General features: G+C 39.2%; 1 protein-coding gene across 1 annotated transcript in view; it reads right to left on the bottom strand.

Annotated features, from left to right (window-relative positions):
• Nucleotides 1–17,687, bottom strand: part of syt9a (synaptotagmin IXa) — a 49,182-nt gene extending 31,495 nt beyond the window's left edge. Inside the window, exons 1-4 of the mRNA XM_060922818.1 lie at nucleotides 17,540–17,687; nucleotides 6,685–6,881; nucleotides 6,431–6,633; nucleotides 3,045–3,597 (exon numbers count right to left, since the gene is read on the bottom strand). Of these exons, the coding sequence (XP_060778801.1) occupies nucleotides 3,045–3,597; nucleotides 6,431–6,633; nucleotides 6,685–6,881; nucleotides 17,540–17,687 (1,101 nt within the window). The remainder of the gene's footprint in view (nucleotides 1–3,044; nucleotides 3,598–6,430; nucleotides 6,634–6,684; nucleotides 6,882–17,539) is intronic.
• Nucleotides 17,688–18,184: the final 497 nt, after the last annotated feature.

Raw genomic sequence — 18,184 nt, 5'->3', positions numbered from 1 at the left:
TCCAACCAGCAGGCTAAACTAGTTGTCTATCTGTGGGAACTCTTGGGTATTTAAAATTTTAGTCAGTTTACCAAGTAAAGGTCCTTTAGAAAACAAAGAACCCTTGAGGAACCATGTCATGTCAGGCTGCATATGTCTTCATTTACAATGAAGGCAGTTTACCAAGCAGAACCTTTTTAGAAAACCAAGAACCCCTAACAAACCAAAGAACCCTTCAGGAACCATGCCAGGCTGTAAGTATCAAATATTTACCCTATACTCATTTATTAGGGGGGGAAATGGTTCCAACTAGCAGGCTGAACTAGTGGTCTACAGTGGTGCTTGAAAGTTTGTGAACCCTTTATAATTTTCTATATTTCTGCATAAATATGACCTAAAACATCATCAGATTTCCACACAAGTCCTAAAAGTAGATAAAGAGAACCCAGTTAAACAAATGAGACAAAAATATTATACTTGGTCATTTATTTATTGAGGAAAATGATCCAATATTACATATTTGTGAGTGGCAAAAGTATGTGAACCTCTAGGATTAGCAGTTAATTTGAATGTGAAATTAGAGTCAGGTGTTTTCAATCAGTGAGATGACAACCAGGTGTGAGTGGGCATCCTGTTTTATTTAAAGAACAGGGATCTATCAAAGTCTGATCTTCACAACACATGTTTGTGGAAGTGTATCATAGCACGAACAAAGTAGATTTCTGAGGACCTCAGTAAAAGCGTTGTTGATGCTCATCAGGCTGGAAAAGGTTACAAAACCATCTATAAAGAGTTTGGACTCCACCAATCCACAGTCAGACAGATTGTGTACAAATGGAGGAAATTCAAGACCATTGTTACCCTCCCCAGGAGTGGTCGACCAACAAAGATCACTCCAAGAACAAGGTGTGTAATAGTCAGCGAGGTCACAAAGGACCCCAGGGTAACTTCTAAGCAACTGAAGGCCTCTCTCACATTGGCTAATGTTAATGTTCATGAATCCACCATCAGGAGAACACTGAACAATGGTGTGCATGGCAGGGTTGCAAGGAGAAAGCCACTGCTCTCCAAAAAGAACATTGCTGCTCATCTGCAGTTTGCTAAAGATCATGTGGACAAGCCAGTAGGCTATTGGAAAAATATTTTGTGGACAGATGAGACCAAAATAGACTTTTTGGTTTAAATGAGAAGCATTATGTTTGGAGAAAGGAAAACACTACATTTCAGCATACGAACCTTATCCCATCAGTGAAACATGGTGGTGGTAGTATCATGGTTTGGGCCTGTTTTGCTGCATCTGGGCCAGGACGGCTTGCCATCATTGATGGAACAATGAATTCTGAATTATACCAGCGAATTCTAAAGGAAAATGTCAGGACATCTGTCCATGAACTGAATCTCAAGAGAAGGTGGGTCATGCAGCAAGACAACGACCCTAAGCACACAAGTCGTTCTACCAAAGAATGGTTAAAGAAGAATAAAGTTAATGTTTTGGAATGGCCAAGTCAAAGTCCTGACCTTAATCCAATCGAAATGTTGTGGAAGGACCTGAAGCGAGCAGCTCATGTGAGGAAACCCACCAACATCCCAGAGTTGAAGCTGTTCTGTACGGAGGAATGGGCTAAAATTCCTCCAAGCTGGTGTGCAGGACTGATCAACAGTTACCGGAAACATTTAGTTGCAGTTATTGCTGCACAAGGGGGTCACACCAGATACAGAAAGCAAAGGTTCACATACTTTTGCCACTCACAGATATGTAATACTGGATCATTATTCTCAATAGATAAATGACCAAGTATAATATTTTTGTCCCATTTGTTTAACTGAGTTCTCTTTATCTACTTTTAGGACTTGTCTGAAAATCTGATGTTGTTTTAGGTCATATTTATGCAGAAATATAGAAAATTCTAAAGGGTTCACAAACTTTCAAGCACCACTGTATCTGTGGGAACTCTAGGGTATTTATGATTTAGGCAGTTTACCAAGTAACACTTCTTTAGAAAACAAAGAACCTTTGAGAAACCATGCCAGGCTGGAGTAGGCATCTAATACTTACCTACAGTAAAAAAAGAGAGTTTCAACTCGCTTCCTGAAGAAGTTGTCCTCCAACCTCTGTTGTAACTGTAGAATATTTACTATTTAGAAAGCTTACCAAGTATACTCCTATTCAGGAAGCCAAGAACCTTTGAGAGACCATGCTCGACTTGTGTGCACCTACTGTAGATCTGAATTTGCAGGATGCTGTGTTTATCCCAGAAAGCTATAATGGAATTTTTGAAGATGCTGCAAATCACAGCTTCTGCCAGTCCAGAAAGATTTGGTAAGTCATGGCCTAGAAGCAGCTTTGGGAACAAAAGGTTGCTGGTTCGATTCTCTGGACCATCAGTTCTGGCTGAAGTGCCCTTGAGCAAGGCACCTAATCCCCAACTGCTCCAGCAAGAGTGAAACAAAGTGGTGGCATATCTTTGTCTGTGAATGTTCTTCGTTGTCCAGGTCATAGTAAATCATAGGAGCTAAAGAAGGCAACTAGACTTGCTTGAAATTCTTGAAGATGTTTCACCTCTCATCCAAAAGGCTTCTTCAGTTCTGTCTGATGAGATCCACAGATTACCCTTATGACTCTCTAGGCTGCTAACACCATTCACGCCCAGCCTCCAGTGACCCTAACATCTACAGGATGACTGAGAGGGTCAACGACCCATGTGACCTCAATGACTCTCTTTAGAGTTGCTTTTGGTCCACTAGAGGATAAATACCTGGAACTCCCCACTCATCAGACAGAACTGAAGAAGCCTTTCAGATGATAGGTGAAATGTCTTGAAGAATTTCAAGCAAGTCCAATTGCCTTCTTTAGCACCTACGGCTTGTGTTTGATTAGCCAAAGAAAAACTGATGTGATTTGGGCAGGAGCCTGGCCAAAACTAACTAACCTGCTTCTGCCAAACTTGAGAACAGTAATTTGCAGTTTTGTTCATTCACTCAACCCTTTCACTGAGAGTATTAATAGTGGTGTTTTTTGTTGTTGTTGTTGTTTGTTTGTTTTTTGTATGTAGATGACTACTTACTGAGGAGACATACTGAATATCCCTGCACAACTTGGTCTCCCGTGGAAAATCCACCAGATCCAAGAAGTTGTCCACTACCACCTGTCCGATGATGTCGTGCCGCGAAAAGCGGTCAAAATCATAAACCGTGAAGTGGAGCTTTCGCGTGGGAAGTTCAGCATATGCCACAGGGAAGAGGAAGACCTCATCGAAAACAGGGTTCAATGTCTTTCGATGCACCTTGGTCTGGTGTTTGGTCTTGCGGTCAGGAAGAAGGTAGATCTTAACGTAGGGATCTGAGGTCCCAGAAAAGTCCTTGGCAGGAAGATCTTGGGCACGGTGGATCTTGACTATGAGCTGCTCCAGATCGCAGTCGTATTTCAGGATAAAATGGAGACGTCCACAGGTCCCCCCTCGACCACCGCGGTTCTCCTCACTGTCTAATGAGCGCTGCTTGTACAGCTCTGGTTTGAGTCGGCCGAGACTCATCCCCGTCAGTGAGTCTTGCCTCTGGAACTGTGCTACCATGAAGTCAGGGTTGGACTGGTTCATGTGGCGCCGAATGGAGCTTTGCCTAGAAACATAGAAGAAAGATTAAACCTCAGCACTATAGTTAAAAAAGAAGGATATACAATCTTCCACAAGTTGATATTTATTGATGTCCTGTTACTGTATATGTGTGGTTCTTAAAGTGGGCTCCATGGTTATTCATTTGTTTGTTTTAGTGATGGAAATCACAATCCATTATTATTGAAGTTATGATGTTGTATTATTGGCTTATTTTCCAATTTGACCAGTCACTTGAATTGAATGGGTTTAATCCAGTGTCTGAGCTGGCTAGGCCATGCTACAAGGCTCATGCCAGACAGACTGGCAAACCAAGTCCTGCAGTGGAATCCACAGGGGAAGAGACGCAGAGGTCGCCCTAGGATGAACTATAGACAGACGATTGAGAGGGATCTCCAAGCAGCCAACATGAGTTGGAAGGATGTAAGGAGGATGGCAGCTGACCGAGCCTGCTGGGCCAACCTAACTGCCTCATGTGTCGGACGACACGGGAGCCCCTAAGTTGAGTAAGTAATCCAAGACCAGATCTCAAAATCAAGTCTGTGTACAAATTATTTCAAATTGGACTTGACGGGTCTGTATCCGTAAAGTTCAGAAATGAAAGCTTTTTACAGCTGCAATAAATAACCCAAATATTGTTGTACACATTTACATAATTTTACATACAGTTATATTAAACCTAAAATTTGAATAGTTGGATTGTGATTGAAAGGGTTCTGTGGAATGTAATTCAAAGGGGTCTCAAACTTGGGAGCGGGGCTTCGAGAACCATTTGAGAATCATTGCCTGATATAATCCTTTTTTTTAACAATTCTAAGAAAAAAAAGAGTTCTTCAAGGGTTTTTAGCTTCCCAAAAGGGTTTAGCTTGGAGCCCTCTCTCTAGGTATGGTTACAGATTTTTTTTTCTTTCTAAGAATGTAGACCAAAACAGTCCCATCGTGAAGCCAAAAGGGTTCTTCAGTTTGTGCTGAACCATAATTCATCAATGTTGAATACTATGGGATACAGGATGTCAATTACACACATGGTTTCTAGTGGAACCGTTTTAGAAAACTAGAACTATTAATTGTATTCTATTATTACTTTTATTGATATCTTGTTTGATAAATGCAATTTCTTTATGACAACTTTTGTCACCAATTCTTGTTGTTTGTTGCTGTCTTTTGCGAGCAACTGTCCTCATTTAGCTCTGCCTTTATTCTATTCTATCCATCCATCCATCCATCCATTATCTGTAGCCGCTTTATCCTGTTCTACAGGGTTGCAGGCAAGCTGGAGCCTATCCCAGCTGACTACGGGTGAAAGGCGGGGTACACCCTGGACAAGTGGCCAGGTTATCACAGGGCTTCTATTCTATTTTATTATATTCAATATTTTATTTTATATCCTTCATCAAAAAAATCCCATGCAGGGATTGGTCAAGGATGGCTCATGTGACACAAAATAGTTCTACTATTAATGTCACGAGATACATTGCTTAATGAAAAAAAAGGATATGGTGCGAGTCAGTCATGGTGTATCCTGGATATACTATGAACTGACATCACAATGTCAATCTATACAGCCAACTTGAGTCACAGCTGTGGCTCTGTGAGCATTTTTGGGTGTGTAGATCTATGTATGATCATGATCATGTCTAGCGAGTCAGATGATAGCATGGTACATTGCACATGCACAGGTCAAAGGTCGCTCTGACATTAACAACAAATATGGCTGCCTCCAGTGAGTGAATCTCGGCATAAAATCTTTTTTTTTTTTTTTAGTTTGGAATTTTTTGATGAGGCATATAAATAAAATATCATAAAACAATTATGAATTCTCTTTGGTGACTGACATAGTACTAATTTCTGAGGGATGCAACCAGAGCCTCTTAGTTCACGGTATAGTTGACTAATATTCTATATTATTTTTATTATGTTCTATTATATTTTCTATTACATGTCTTTATTCTATTTTTTTTTTTACTTGACCTACAGTTATCTATATTTTACTCTGTACTTGAGCTGCTGCAACACCTGGATTTCCCCTCATGGGGATCAATCAATCAATCAAAGTCCTTCCCACGCCATGTGGCGCATAGGGCGGTGCCAATCTCCATTTCTATAGCTATTACATAGCTAGGGTTACAGTGGGGGGCTAGTCCTCTGGTAACCGCAAGAGTTTGACTCCCCACTCACATCTGTATTGCAGCGTACCTTGCCAGATGGCAGTAGGTGCTATTTTTATGATGGTCTTTGGTATGACCCGATCATGAGTAGAACTCGCGATCTCCCGACCGAGAGGCAGACACATTAACCACTAGGCCAACTCATCTTAATTCAGACTGGTCAATTATCTGCATTCTACAGTCTGTTATTTCTGTATAAAAGACTGCTGCTATGGACCATGTCATTAGTGGAAGCAAAAAAAATAATTTTTAAATCAATATTGTGTCAAGTTATTGATTTTCTTTCATAAATAGCTGTGTAATAAGCAGGGTAGTGTACAGTAAGCTGGTAATTATCGCAAAATTAACCCCTTCAGGGACATTCAAGACCCCTCTACTTTGTATCGGGGTCCTGCATCACCCTACTGGGATTTTTCACAATAATGACTGGCTCACTGTACATTTATCCCTTATGTTGTGTTTCCTAGCCAGAAAGGGTTCCATGTAGAACTCCTTTAGCTAGAGTAAAAGGATTTATGTGGTACCCTACCCTACCTGGTTTCTCCTTCACTAAGTCTTCCAAGCAGAACATTTTAGCAAAATCTGAGGCACTAAGCACGTAAAGAAACCTTGAAGAACCCATTTTGTTCAAGAGTATTATTATTTTACTATGCTATAATGAACTTGACTGACCGAACACAAGTTGAGGATGGATCCGTGATCTGCCTCTGTATACGACCACTGCCATAGATGCCATCCTCCCCACCCTTGGACTCTGCCTCCATGGCAATATCAGGTGAAGTGTGGCTGATTTTCAGAGCTGTTTCAGGCACCGGGACGGGTGGAGGAGACGCAGGGGCTGGCGGTGAGACTGGCGTCGGAGGCACAGTTGTCTCCTTAACCACTGAGCCTCGTGGTTGGTTCCGGCGGTCGAGAGTGGCGTCCACTTCTGTGTAAATGGGCTGTGGTTGAAGTGGTGGAGGAGGGGGAAGAGGGTGCTCTGTTTGGCCCTCTTTGGTTCCAGGAGAGAGTCCTCGCTCGCGCCATGGGATCCAGCATAGCTTCCAGGAGACAAAGAGTGAGACGCCAAACAAGGCCAGTCCACAGGCCGTCACCACCAACGACAGCAGGCTCACCGAGACATCTACAGTGATGGACAGAAAGCATTTTGGGAATTGGTGATCAAAATAAACCCCCTTAATGGACTTGAATGATTATAATTATGCCGAGCATAGCAACAGCAGTAATGAGGAGAAACACACATAGAATTCTATGTTGAAGTGAGGCTGATTTCTTTCTAGCCCAGAGTGTAGATTCATGCAGCCTATCAGGGACTGCCGTGTCAGATGATTACAGATTAATTTAGATCTCCATTTTTGCTGATATTTCTCTCTCACTCACTCACTCACACACACACACACACACACACACACACACACACACACACACACACAGCTGTACCACATCATCTTCAGTAATTGAGAAGACAGTTGCAGGCATAATGAACATTAACACTTTTTGATTACGCCGATTTAATATGGGGTGATAAAAAATAATGAAGTACGCATAAAATATCTTCAACTCTTTCAAAATAATGCTGCAAGATCTATTTTAGACCAAACTAAGTACTTTTCTGCCACTCAAGCTCTTAATCAGTTAAAATGGGAGCCTCTAGCTATCCGCTGCCATTGCTGTACAGCTGTATATAAATGCCTTAACAATATAATAGATTTTGATTTTAATTTTACAAAGAATTGTCGGATACATAATTATGATACACACTGCTGTCAGGATTTACACTTGTGCATACTAACTGTGGCAAACACCATTTTATATTTCATGCAGCCGCTGACTGGAATAATTTATTCATATATATATATTATATATATATATATATATATATATATATATATATATATATACACTGGGGAAAATAATTATTTGATCCCCTGCTGATTTTGTATGTTTGCCTGGTTACAAAGAAATGAGCGGTCTATAATTTTTATGTTACTTTTATTTTAGCAGATAGAGACAGAATATCAACAAAAAAGTCCAGAAAAAAATTATATAACGGTTATAAATTAATTTGCATTTGATCGAATTAAATAAGTATTTGATCCCATACAAACCAGCAAGAATTCTGGTTCCCACTGACTGGTTACTGTATGTGCCCATGAGGCACACAGATTAGTCTGTCACTTTAAGAAAGTACTTCTAATTTCTACTTATTATGGTTATAAAAGACACCTGTCAACAGAATCAACCTCTTTCAACCTCTCCACCACCATGGGCAAGACCAAAGAACTTTCAAAGGACACCAAGGACAAGATTGTAGACCTGCACAAGGCCGGAATGGCCTACAAGACCATCAGCAAGAACCTTGGTGAGAAGGAGACAACTGTTAGTGCAATTATTAGAAAATGGAAGAAATACAAAATGACCATCAATCACCCTCGACCTGGAGCTCCATGCAAGATCTCGCCTCGTGGGGTAAGGATGATCATGAGAAGGGTGAGGGATCACCCCAGAACTACATGGGAGGAGCTTATGATCTTAAGGCAGCTGAGACCATATTCACCAAGAAAAGCATTGGTAACAAACTACACCATAATGCAGGGGTCTTCAATCCTATCCACAAAGGGCCAGTGTGGCTGCAGGCTTTCATTCCAACCAAGCAGGAGCTACACCTGATTTCACTTGTTTAATCATTTCACCTTCGTCTCCAGTCAACAATCAAGTGAGCCTCCAATTTGGCTGTAATGAAAGCCTGCAGCTACACCGGCCCTTTGTGGATAGGATTGAAGACCCCTGCCATAATGGATTGAAATTCTGCAGTGCCCGCAAGGTCCCTCTGCTCAAGAAGGCACATGTACAGGCCTGTCTGAATTTTGCCAGTGAGCACCTAAATGATTCAGAGAAGGCTTGGGAGAAGGTGATGTGACCAAAATTGAACTCTTTGGCATCAACTCAACTCGTCATGTTTGGAGGGAGAGAAATGCTGAATACAATCCCAAGAACACCATCCCCAGCATCAAGCCCGGAGGTGGAAATATTATGCTTTGGGGCTGTTTCTCTGCTAAGGGTACAGGACAACTTCACTGCATTAAGGAGCCATGTACCGTAAGATCTTGGAAGAGAACCTCCTTCCCTCAGTCAGAGCACTGAAGATGGGTCGTGGATGGGGCTTCCAGCATGACAGTGACCCAAAACATACGACCAAGGCAACAAAGGAGTGGTTCAAGAAAAAGCACATTAAAGTCATGGAGTAGCCTAGCCAGTCTGCAGACCTTAATCCTATAGAAATTTGTGGAGGGAGCTGAAACTTCGTGTTGCCAAGTGACAGCCTTGAAACCTTCAGAATTTGGAGAGGATCTGTAAAGAGGAGTGGACCAAAATCCCTCCTGAGATGTGTGCAAACCTGGTGACCAACAAGAAACGTCCAAATTCTGTGCTTGCCAACAAGGGTTTCTCCACCAAGTACTAAGTCATGTTTTGCTTAGGGACCAAATACTTATTTCACTCGATCAAATACAAATGAATTTATAACCTTTATATGTGTTTTTTTTTCCTGGACTTTTTTGTTGATATTCTGTCTATTTGTTAAAATAAAAGTGCCATAAAAATTATAGACCGCTCATTTCTTTGTAACCGGGCAAATGTACAAAATCAGCAGGGGATCAAATAATTATTTTCCCCACTGTGTGTGTGTGTGTGTGTGTGTGTGTGTGTGTGTGTGTGTGTACTGTGTATATATATATATATATATATATATATATATATATATATATATATATATATATATATATATGGGTCTGTCTCGGAAACTGGGTGCTGTGGGGGGACCCCACTAAATATACTCACAGTCAATAAACTATACGGTTTTGAATGGTGATGTTGGTTTTAATTTGAAATAAAATGATGAAAGAAATAATACAGATAAAACTAAATCTTTGATGTGAATATTCAGAATTTGACAAAAATTCTGCAAATTTGTGGAAAAATGGCGGCTTGATCTGGGACATGATAAATGGTTGACTGCATCACATTCCCTTAAAAAGGTTGTAGTCCACTGAAAAATCTACAGTTATCACTAATTGTATTTTAAGTTGTAACTTTATACACCTAAGGATTGGTGCGCTCACAGAATAATCATAACCATAATAAAACATCATGCAAAATATTTGATCACCGTCGTAACTCCATTTCCCGCAAACCCAAAACCAATACGATCGTGTGTTTTGATCTAAACGGAAAGCCTCAGGGTCGAGGTCACGACCTCACCAAAAGTAGTAACTTAAAATCACTACGCCATATAAACATTTAGTTATAAATCTGCGATTTTGTTTTTTAAAGCGAAAGCTGAAAGTTCGGTATAGAATATGTTTCTTACAGAATATGTTCCGATGGTAGCTGGTCTTGTATGAATTTCTGAGCTATAAAATGAGTTGTGGTCTATTTTTTACCGTAGCGTGTTATTTGTGTGCGGGGAAGGACACGCATTAACAATTTGCATGTGTAGAATGGAATTTTCCACTCCAACAGTTAGAAGTTGATCGTGCTTCCATTTGCGGTCTTTCTGTTACGCGGGTGATCTGTTCGGACGTTATCGCTGAAAAGGTGAGTTTTGACAGTTTTATTTTGTTTTAGTCTTGCAGTATAAGGCAATAGAATGTTTCTTTTTCATCTTACTTTCATATTTCGTAGTGTTTGCATATTTTTGGCCAATATTTTGCAACCATGGTCAATTTAGATCGAACTTTTGATAGAATCTACAGCCAGTCATTTTGCCCCGCCCCTGCTCCATCCGGTGCGGTAGTGATGTCCCGTTGCTCGCGCGCCGCAGCAGAGACCCGCGCGACCTTCAGCCGGTACAGTCGCTGTTCTTTTACCACCGCCGTTATTCTCATCTTTCTGGTGTGTTCTTGATTTTTCCATTGTGTCCTATTTCGCCATATCAAATACCCAAAATGTATCATATTATTCATATTTAAGTGAATAATCAATTCAGTCATCATAACTTGGCATTTTTAACCCAAGCAATCAAAAAGAGGAAATTTATTCAATATTTTCACTCATCTGTGAAGGAGGGGCTTTAATTCTTCATGATGGAGTTATTTTATATGGAAATCAATTTTACAAAAGCATTTGAATTGGAATAAAAAAAAATTCCACAGTTGAGGCCAGATAAAGCAAGATACTATCTTTATTCTTATTAAACATGACAAAAGAAACATTGAGTGTTAGGTAAATGCAAAAAAAAAAGTAAAATTAGAAAATTTATTTTTTGACCATAATGTCCCAAATGAGAGACCAGTTTCTGAGACGGACCCATTTTATATTATTATAGAGACTAGTATTTTATATTATTTTAGAAATATTTCACTTTGTTAGATGGATATGATTATGAATGTGCAGGACCTCTCTGAAAAACGCAGTGGTGATGAACGCCTCCTGTATAAACATTGTTACAAATAAATAAATAAGTAAACCATGAACAGGGTGGGTTCTTGACACATTCCTGATTTTTCCTCCTCCAAAATGTCTCTGGAAGAGGAGAGAAATGAATAGTTGATGGACTGAGCAGACATTGTCCAATCAGAGTACAGATATAGCAGAGAGAGAGAGAGATGTGCACCCTATATAATTTTTTTATGCCACTGGTGTATCAGACGCTCGCTGGCTGTGCTGTGAAAATTGTCCATGCAGACGCTCATCTAAGTTTCCAAATCTGCCAGTGCTTAAGTCTTGAACATGTTCTACTGTGAATATGATCATTAAAAAGCTTATAATCTCTGCTTTCCAGAGAAATGTATCTGGTTAAGATCTGTTCAGTACTTTAGGAGTAACAGCAGGTTGAAGTCGGTACAACAGAGTAAAAACTCTGCTCGCGTGACATCGGGAAACTGCCGGTAATTTTCTTTTTGAGTCACGGGAAAGCGCTCTCTCTCTCTCTCTCTCTCTCTCTCTCTCTCTCTCTCTCTCTCTTTCTTCTGATCGGTTTCCCACTGGATTACTCGTGAATATCAATCAGATAACTTTTATAGGGATGTTCTCTCGCTCTCACTGTTTCTGATGAAGGATTCAGCAAAATTTTCCCTCTGCTAGTCTTGATGTTCTGATTCATGGGAGACTTTGAAGTGAGTTTTCATAGCTTTACCTGCTTTTTGTTTTTTTTCAAATCAAACTAATTCATATCAATAAATAACTATTTTAGAATTTAACTGGAGTTGTTTTGATGAAAAAAATATTGAGATCTTAGTGGTTGGAATTATATTTAAAAAAATGGAAGACAGAAATGTGAGTGTCAATTTCAGTTCAGTTAATGTGAATTGTTTATTGGATGCAGATCAGACAGGGTTTTTTTCGAGGTTCGCCTTGAAAGCTGTGAATATTAATCAAAATAATTATTTATATTCTTTCACATAAACACTAGTAGGCTCTACTTTTGGGAAATACAAAGGCCTACAGAGCACAAAGAGGGGATTAAAACTATATATATATATATATATATATATATATATATATATATATATATATATATATATATAATATTTTTTAATTTAGTGTACCAATTTAACAGTTTTACTGAATTAGCATAATTAACACTAATTTAAATATTGATTTACATAATTAGTTTTACTCATTTTTCAAACTTTGTATTCAGTATACAACCATCTATGTGCTGCCAATTTCCATCTAATTATCTTGAAAACTAAAAGAAAAAGTTATCAAGAAAAAAAAACATTTGATCTCATTGGTTAATGAGGCCCATTTTGGACCATGTGACCCTCAGACAGAATATTATGGCCGTTTTCTAAAAATTAAGCTTTTTTTTCAATATTTGATTTGTAATATCTCAAGAACGGATAATCATATTTTAATTCTGTAAAAAGCATATTGTTCTGCATTCAATTCTGAATTCAGTGAGAGCAGTTTCAAGCAATTTGGACTGAATTAGAATTTTCACTTGATATGCCTAATGCCAGTGATGAGACTGTGATATTGAATTATAATTGTTCAATGAGTCAATAGTTTACTATTCATCAAATCTAATAGTTTGAGTGTTGAGTTACTGATGGATATAATATTTTAGCCTAATATCACCTTCCCTCACTGTAAATCATCACATCCTGATTAGCCATTCGTCAAATTTGGAGAAGGTTTATTCAAAGCTGATAATTAACCAAAAGTAAAATCTCTGTCCTTTTCTCCTGCAACTGTCTATTAATATTCAACTCGTATAAGTAGAGCATCACTCTGTGTGTGTGTGTGTGTGTGTGTGTGTGTGTGTGTATGTCAGTGTCAGTGTTCTGATAAGGCTTTAATTGAACAGAGGATATTAATTAGGGCCATGCTATGTCTCTCTTCATTAACTTAAAAGAAATGGTGGCATGTTTAATTAAAGATTGAGGAAAACCAGTTTAATTATGTGCCCCCTGCTTTATCTCTGTCCTGCATCCAAGTCCTTTGCTTTATTATTCTTTTTGCAGGTCTGAGTAATTCAGGTTGAGCAAATGAGAAAATAAAAAAGCATGTCAGAGTCTCTCTTCATCTTCACCAAACACACTCTCAATGTTCGTCTCCATCCTGCTTTTAGACGTAACGAGAAAACGTGTAGAAGTTCATGTGAAGCCACTGAGAGAAAGCTTCTGAAGACTATACATTAAAGCGTGCACACGGATCCTTCCATTTCTCACCGAGGGAGCACTGACGAGTGAGAAGTCACGACAAAGTATGTGAAGAATCTGCCTCCATCGAGACCAACACACACACACACACACACACACACACACACCAAAAAAAACAAAAACAAATCTACAGCAGATACACTCACGCTCACATCACTGCGTGGTTTTTTAAAAACATTTAGAACTTTTAATGCATTCAAACTTCTAGCTGTGTCTGAGGAGAAACATCACCACAAAAGGGAATAAATGGAACTGGGCTTTACTCAGCCAAATGAAGATTAATGCAAACAATTAATGAGTTTCTACATGAATGATCAAATCATTCAAACAAGTGAATTCAAGGATGAAAATTAAATAATGATAAACAAATTAAAAAAATAATAAATAAGCAGGCCAATGACCACAAAATTGTACAGTTGTATCGCATGCATTTAAGAAAGAAAGAAAGAAAGAAAGCACAAAAAGATTCAAACAAAAAGGCAGAAAGAAGCAAAGAAATGAAGGAAGGAAGAAAATGAAGATGCAAATAAAAAAGAATAAAAAATGAAAGGAAGAAAGAAAATGGATAAATGCAAACAAAAACAGAAAGAAAGAAAGAAAGAAAGAAAGAAAGAAAGAAAGAAAGAAAGAAAGAAAGAAAGAAACCTGACATGCAAACAAAAACAGAGGGAAGGAAAAAGAAGGAAACAAAAAAGAAAGATGCAAATAAGCAAAGAAAGAAAGATGCAAAGAAAAAGCAGAGAACAGTAAAGAAATTGAGAAAATGGACATGAAAAAAGAAAGAAGGAAAAATAAGGAAAGAAAGATGCAAAGAAAAAGCAGAGAAGACATGCAAACAAAAACAGAAGGAAGGGAAAAGAAAGAAGGAAAGAAAACAGAGATGCAAACAAAAAAGCAGAGAAAGAAATAAAGAAGAGAGAAATGAAGAAAGAATACTGACGTGAACAAAAACAAAGAATGAAGGAAGGAAAAAGAAGGAAAGAAAAAGAATGAATCAAATAAAAAAGCAAAGAAAGAAAGAAAGAAAATGGGCATGCAAACCAAAATAGACAGAAAGAAAGAAAGAAAGAAAGAAAGAAAGAAAGAAAGAAAGAAAGAAAGAAAGAAAGAAAAAAAACAAATGCAAACAAAAAAGCATAGACAAAGAATGGAAGAAAGAAAGAATGGATTCATGCAGACAAAAGCAGAAAGGAAGGGAAAGGATGCCAAGAAAATGAACCAAAAAAAGAAGCAAATGAATAAAGAAAATGAGTAAAAGAAGGACACAAGCAAAAAAAAAAATCAATAAAAGGCAGAAAGAAGCAAAGAAAGAATTGGCTGAATGAAAGAAAGAAGATTAAATAAAGAAGGAAAGAAAAAAGTGGAACTTTCTGGGTCAGGGTTTCTGACTCCCACTGAAACAGCAGCTTGGTCATGTGACCTGTGGTGTCGGTTTAATCCATCAGCGCGTCGAGGTGCCGTTAACCACAGCGGCGTGTGTGAGTGTGAAAACAGCTCCCAGTTACTCACATTCCACACCACATTCCACACGGGTGTGAACCGGCACTATTATTACCACCGCACTGCTGAGTTCTGGACTCTGATTGGTCAGAAGGTGTTGATTAATTCTCTTTAACAGCAGCTCGGATAATAGCGCAGCTGCTAATCACATATTAATGTAATTTTCTCTACCATCAGATCAGAGATTGATTTATATTCTAATGTTATGTTTTGTGCAGTAACATCTCATTCACAGGAAACGTTTTCTGTAAGATGTTTATCATTTTATAGAAGGAGTCTCCAGTGTCAGTGCTTTAACAGTCAGAGGTAAAGCTGCAACATGACGAGCTGCATGACTTTTTCTTCTAACGTCAAGAACGAGAGCTCTACAGTATATTCATACAAATTAAAAATTTAAGCAACTAACCTGAGTAACTGAAGTGGTTTTTAAACAAGCTTCAAAATCTACCATGTTTAATTAAATATATGTATGAAAATAAATATGTTTGAGCCCGATGTCACGACACAGCAGTGGTGATTTAAAAAAAAAAAAACAGCACTTATTATACCCAGTGTTCAGCTGGTGGAAAATTATTGTTTTAGTCTTCACCTAGCCTTGATATAAGGATTATTATAGATCTATTTTGCTGGTTATTAAAAATGCAGACAGTGTGCCTCTGAGGGGGGAAAAAGTCTATAAAGTGTTTAATGCTCAAATTAAGACTCCTCGTTAACGGTTCTACAAGGGTTCTTTAAGTATTCTTTGGATAATTAAGCAGAGATTAGAAATGTTATAGGATTGCAGGACCCACCCACCGACCTCCCCCCAACACACACACAATAAATCAAAACTGGATTTTTTTTTTCTAAATATCATCAAAATCACTCTAAATTTGGTCCAGAGTGAAAACTTTATTTTAAATAAGTGTTTAATTGCTTAATACTCATACCTTGTTGTTTTCATTTCAGTATCATTTCACAAACACCTAGCCTAAACCTAAAAGTTTTCCCAACAGACCTAAATTCCTGTCCAGATTTCATCACTTCCTACATACCAGGCTTACATACAAAGAAATGTTTGGGTTTTATATCTACTTCCTTTAAACGTGCAATATGTAGGATTTGTTCTTCCCATCGCCAGCAAGGGCACCACCTGAAGACTTTTTTTTTTAAACAGTCCACCAGTGGTGTGTCTCAGGCATTTAAACTTGACATAGCCCATCCCTGTCCAAGCTTGATCAACGGACAATTTATGGTAGCCAGTTAACCTACTGCATGTCTTGACATGTCCAGAACATGCAAACTCCACACAGAAAGGCCCCTCATGGGCCATGAGGTTCGAACCCAGAACCTTCTTGCTGTGAGGTGACAGTGGTTAGCACCACTACACCGCAGTGCCACCCTATGTAGGATCCTGAGGGATCTATTACCAGATATTGAATATAGATCTATTACCAGATACAGAAAATAGAGATCAGAACAGGCTGGCTGAGATTCATCATGGTCACCAGGTCAGATGTTATAAATTTTTGACGCGTCTTGGTGGGGAGACTGGTGACACTACAAGTTTGAAATCCACCAATCATTGTTCACATCCTTGCTTGTCATCATGGAGGAGGGTCAAGAAATTGTCAATCATGGCGATCAAGGGGCACGTCATAGGAGTTATCAAACTAGGTGAGGAAATGACAAATTCTGACGTGGTAGACTTTTCGTCAGGGTGTTGTGGGGTGTCCCAGATGCCACGTCAAAGTTCTTTGTCACACTATAAGCCTCGTTCATCATTCCTGACATTTCATGTTCACGCCTGATGCTGGAAATTTTAGTCATGACAAAAATCAGGTCAAAATTATCTCTGACTGTTACAAACCACTGACATTGGAGACTCCTTCCATGAATGTTACGTGAACATCTCCTAGAAAGTGTCTTAATAAAGAGTGAGTGATGTAATCACTTGGAGAAAAAAATATTTTGCAGATCTTTTGCAGCCACTGAATCTGATTCCCGAAATGCCTCGTTGTATGAGGTGATGGTTTTGTTTCATTTTTAAATGAATTGATGCAGAAAATATCTTACAGCCTCAGAACATTGATCTACAGATAAGATTTCATTCAGAGTTGAGAAGCTCTAACCTACGACAGTGATTAATCAGAATAAAGATGTTCCTTATACAGTATTTTCAAACGCATTATTGCAAAAACAAAATCTTGAATTTGGAGTACGGTTCATTATTTATTGTACAGGTCCAATGTAATGGAGAGAATTGGTTGATCATCAAACACCAAGGAGACCATGAAAAGAGCAGTTTCAAACATCTTCTTCAAAAAAAAAATCTTCTAAAGGTGCACTATGTTTCCATTTCCAGTTCAAAGATGCAGAGTAGTATGTATTCAAGGTATAATGGTACCAGGATGGAACCCTGAAGGTTCCACTTCATCAACAAGGACAGGTAGGGTTGGGTAGTCTATGATTCTCAGTAGATCAGATGTGAGTGTGATTATCATGAGAGGCGACCTGAAGCGAACCGGAACACTGTGCACCAGGCAGCCTTGCGCTACAGGTAGTCTCTCACATCACGTGCACGTGTGCATCAGCTACTGTACTCCCAGTGCAGAGAGAGAAGAAATAATCTCACCTGATTCAGAGTACCTCGGTCTGGCCAGGTCCCGGAAATAGTAAATGAAATCCAAGCAGTTCTCGTTCTGCACCTCCCCTTTAGAGCAGAGATCCGAGAGGAGCTCCAGCGCTTTCTGGCAAATCTCGGCCTCCCTGTCCACGGGCATTGCCCACCAGCATCCTCCTGAGTGAAGAGGCGCGAGCCACGGCACCGATCCGCACCCCTCTCTCTCTCTCTCTCTCTCTCTCTCTCTCTCCACCCTCTTTCCTGAGATGCCTGAAGGAAAAAAAAGATGCTTCAGTTCATGAATTGCATCATCAGATCCAAAATGTGCAGTCACATCCTCACCTTCCTTTACTATCACAGCTACTCAACCTTTCTTTCTTTCTTTCTTTCTTTCTTTCTTTCTTTTTTTTTTTCCACTGAGATTTTACTGCATCTGAGCCACCGGTTGAATCCGTGGAGTGAACGTGTGCGCGTGAGGTTCCTTCGATCTTGCTGCGCTGTCCACGCGCCCCATGGTGCTGAAACGGAGAGAGAAAGAGAGAACAAATATGAGAATGAATATGGGAAGCAGTTGGTGTCAAAACACAGTGAGATGCCTGCATTTGAAAGATACAGCATGTATTAAAGGTACAATGGTACCAGGATGGACCCCTGAGG

This window comes from Neoarius graeffei, chromosome 6 (assembly GCF_027579695.1).
Source record: "Neoarius graeffei isolate fNeoGra1 chromosome 6, fNeoGra1.pri, whole genome shotgun sequence".
Taxonomy (NCBI): Eukaryota; Metazoa; Chordata; class Actinopteri; order Siluriformes; family Ariidae; genus Neoarius; species Neoarius graeffei.
The sequence above is the reverse complement of the archived record's forward strand: the minus strand, read 5'-3'. Positions and strand labels throughout refer to the sequence as shown.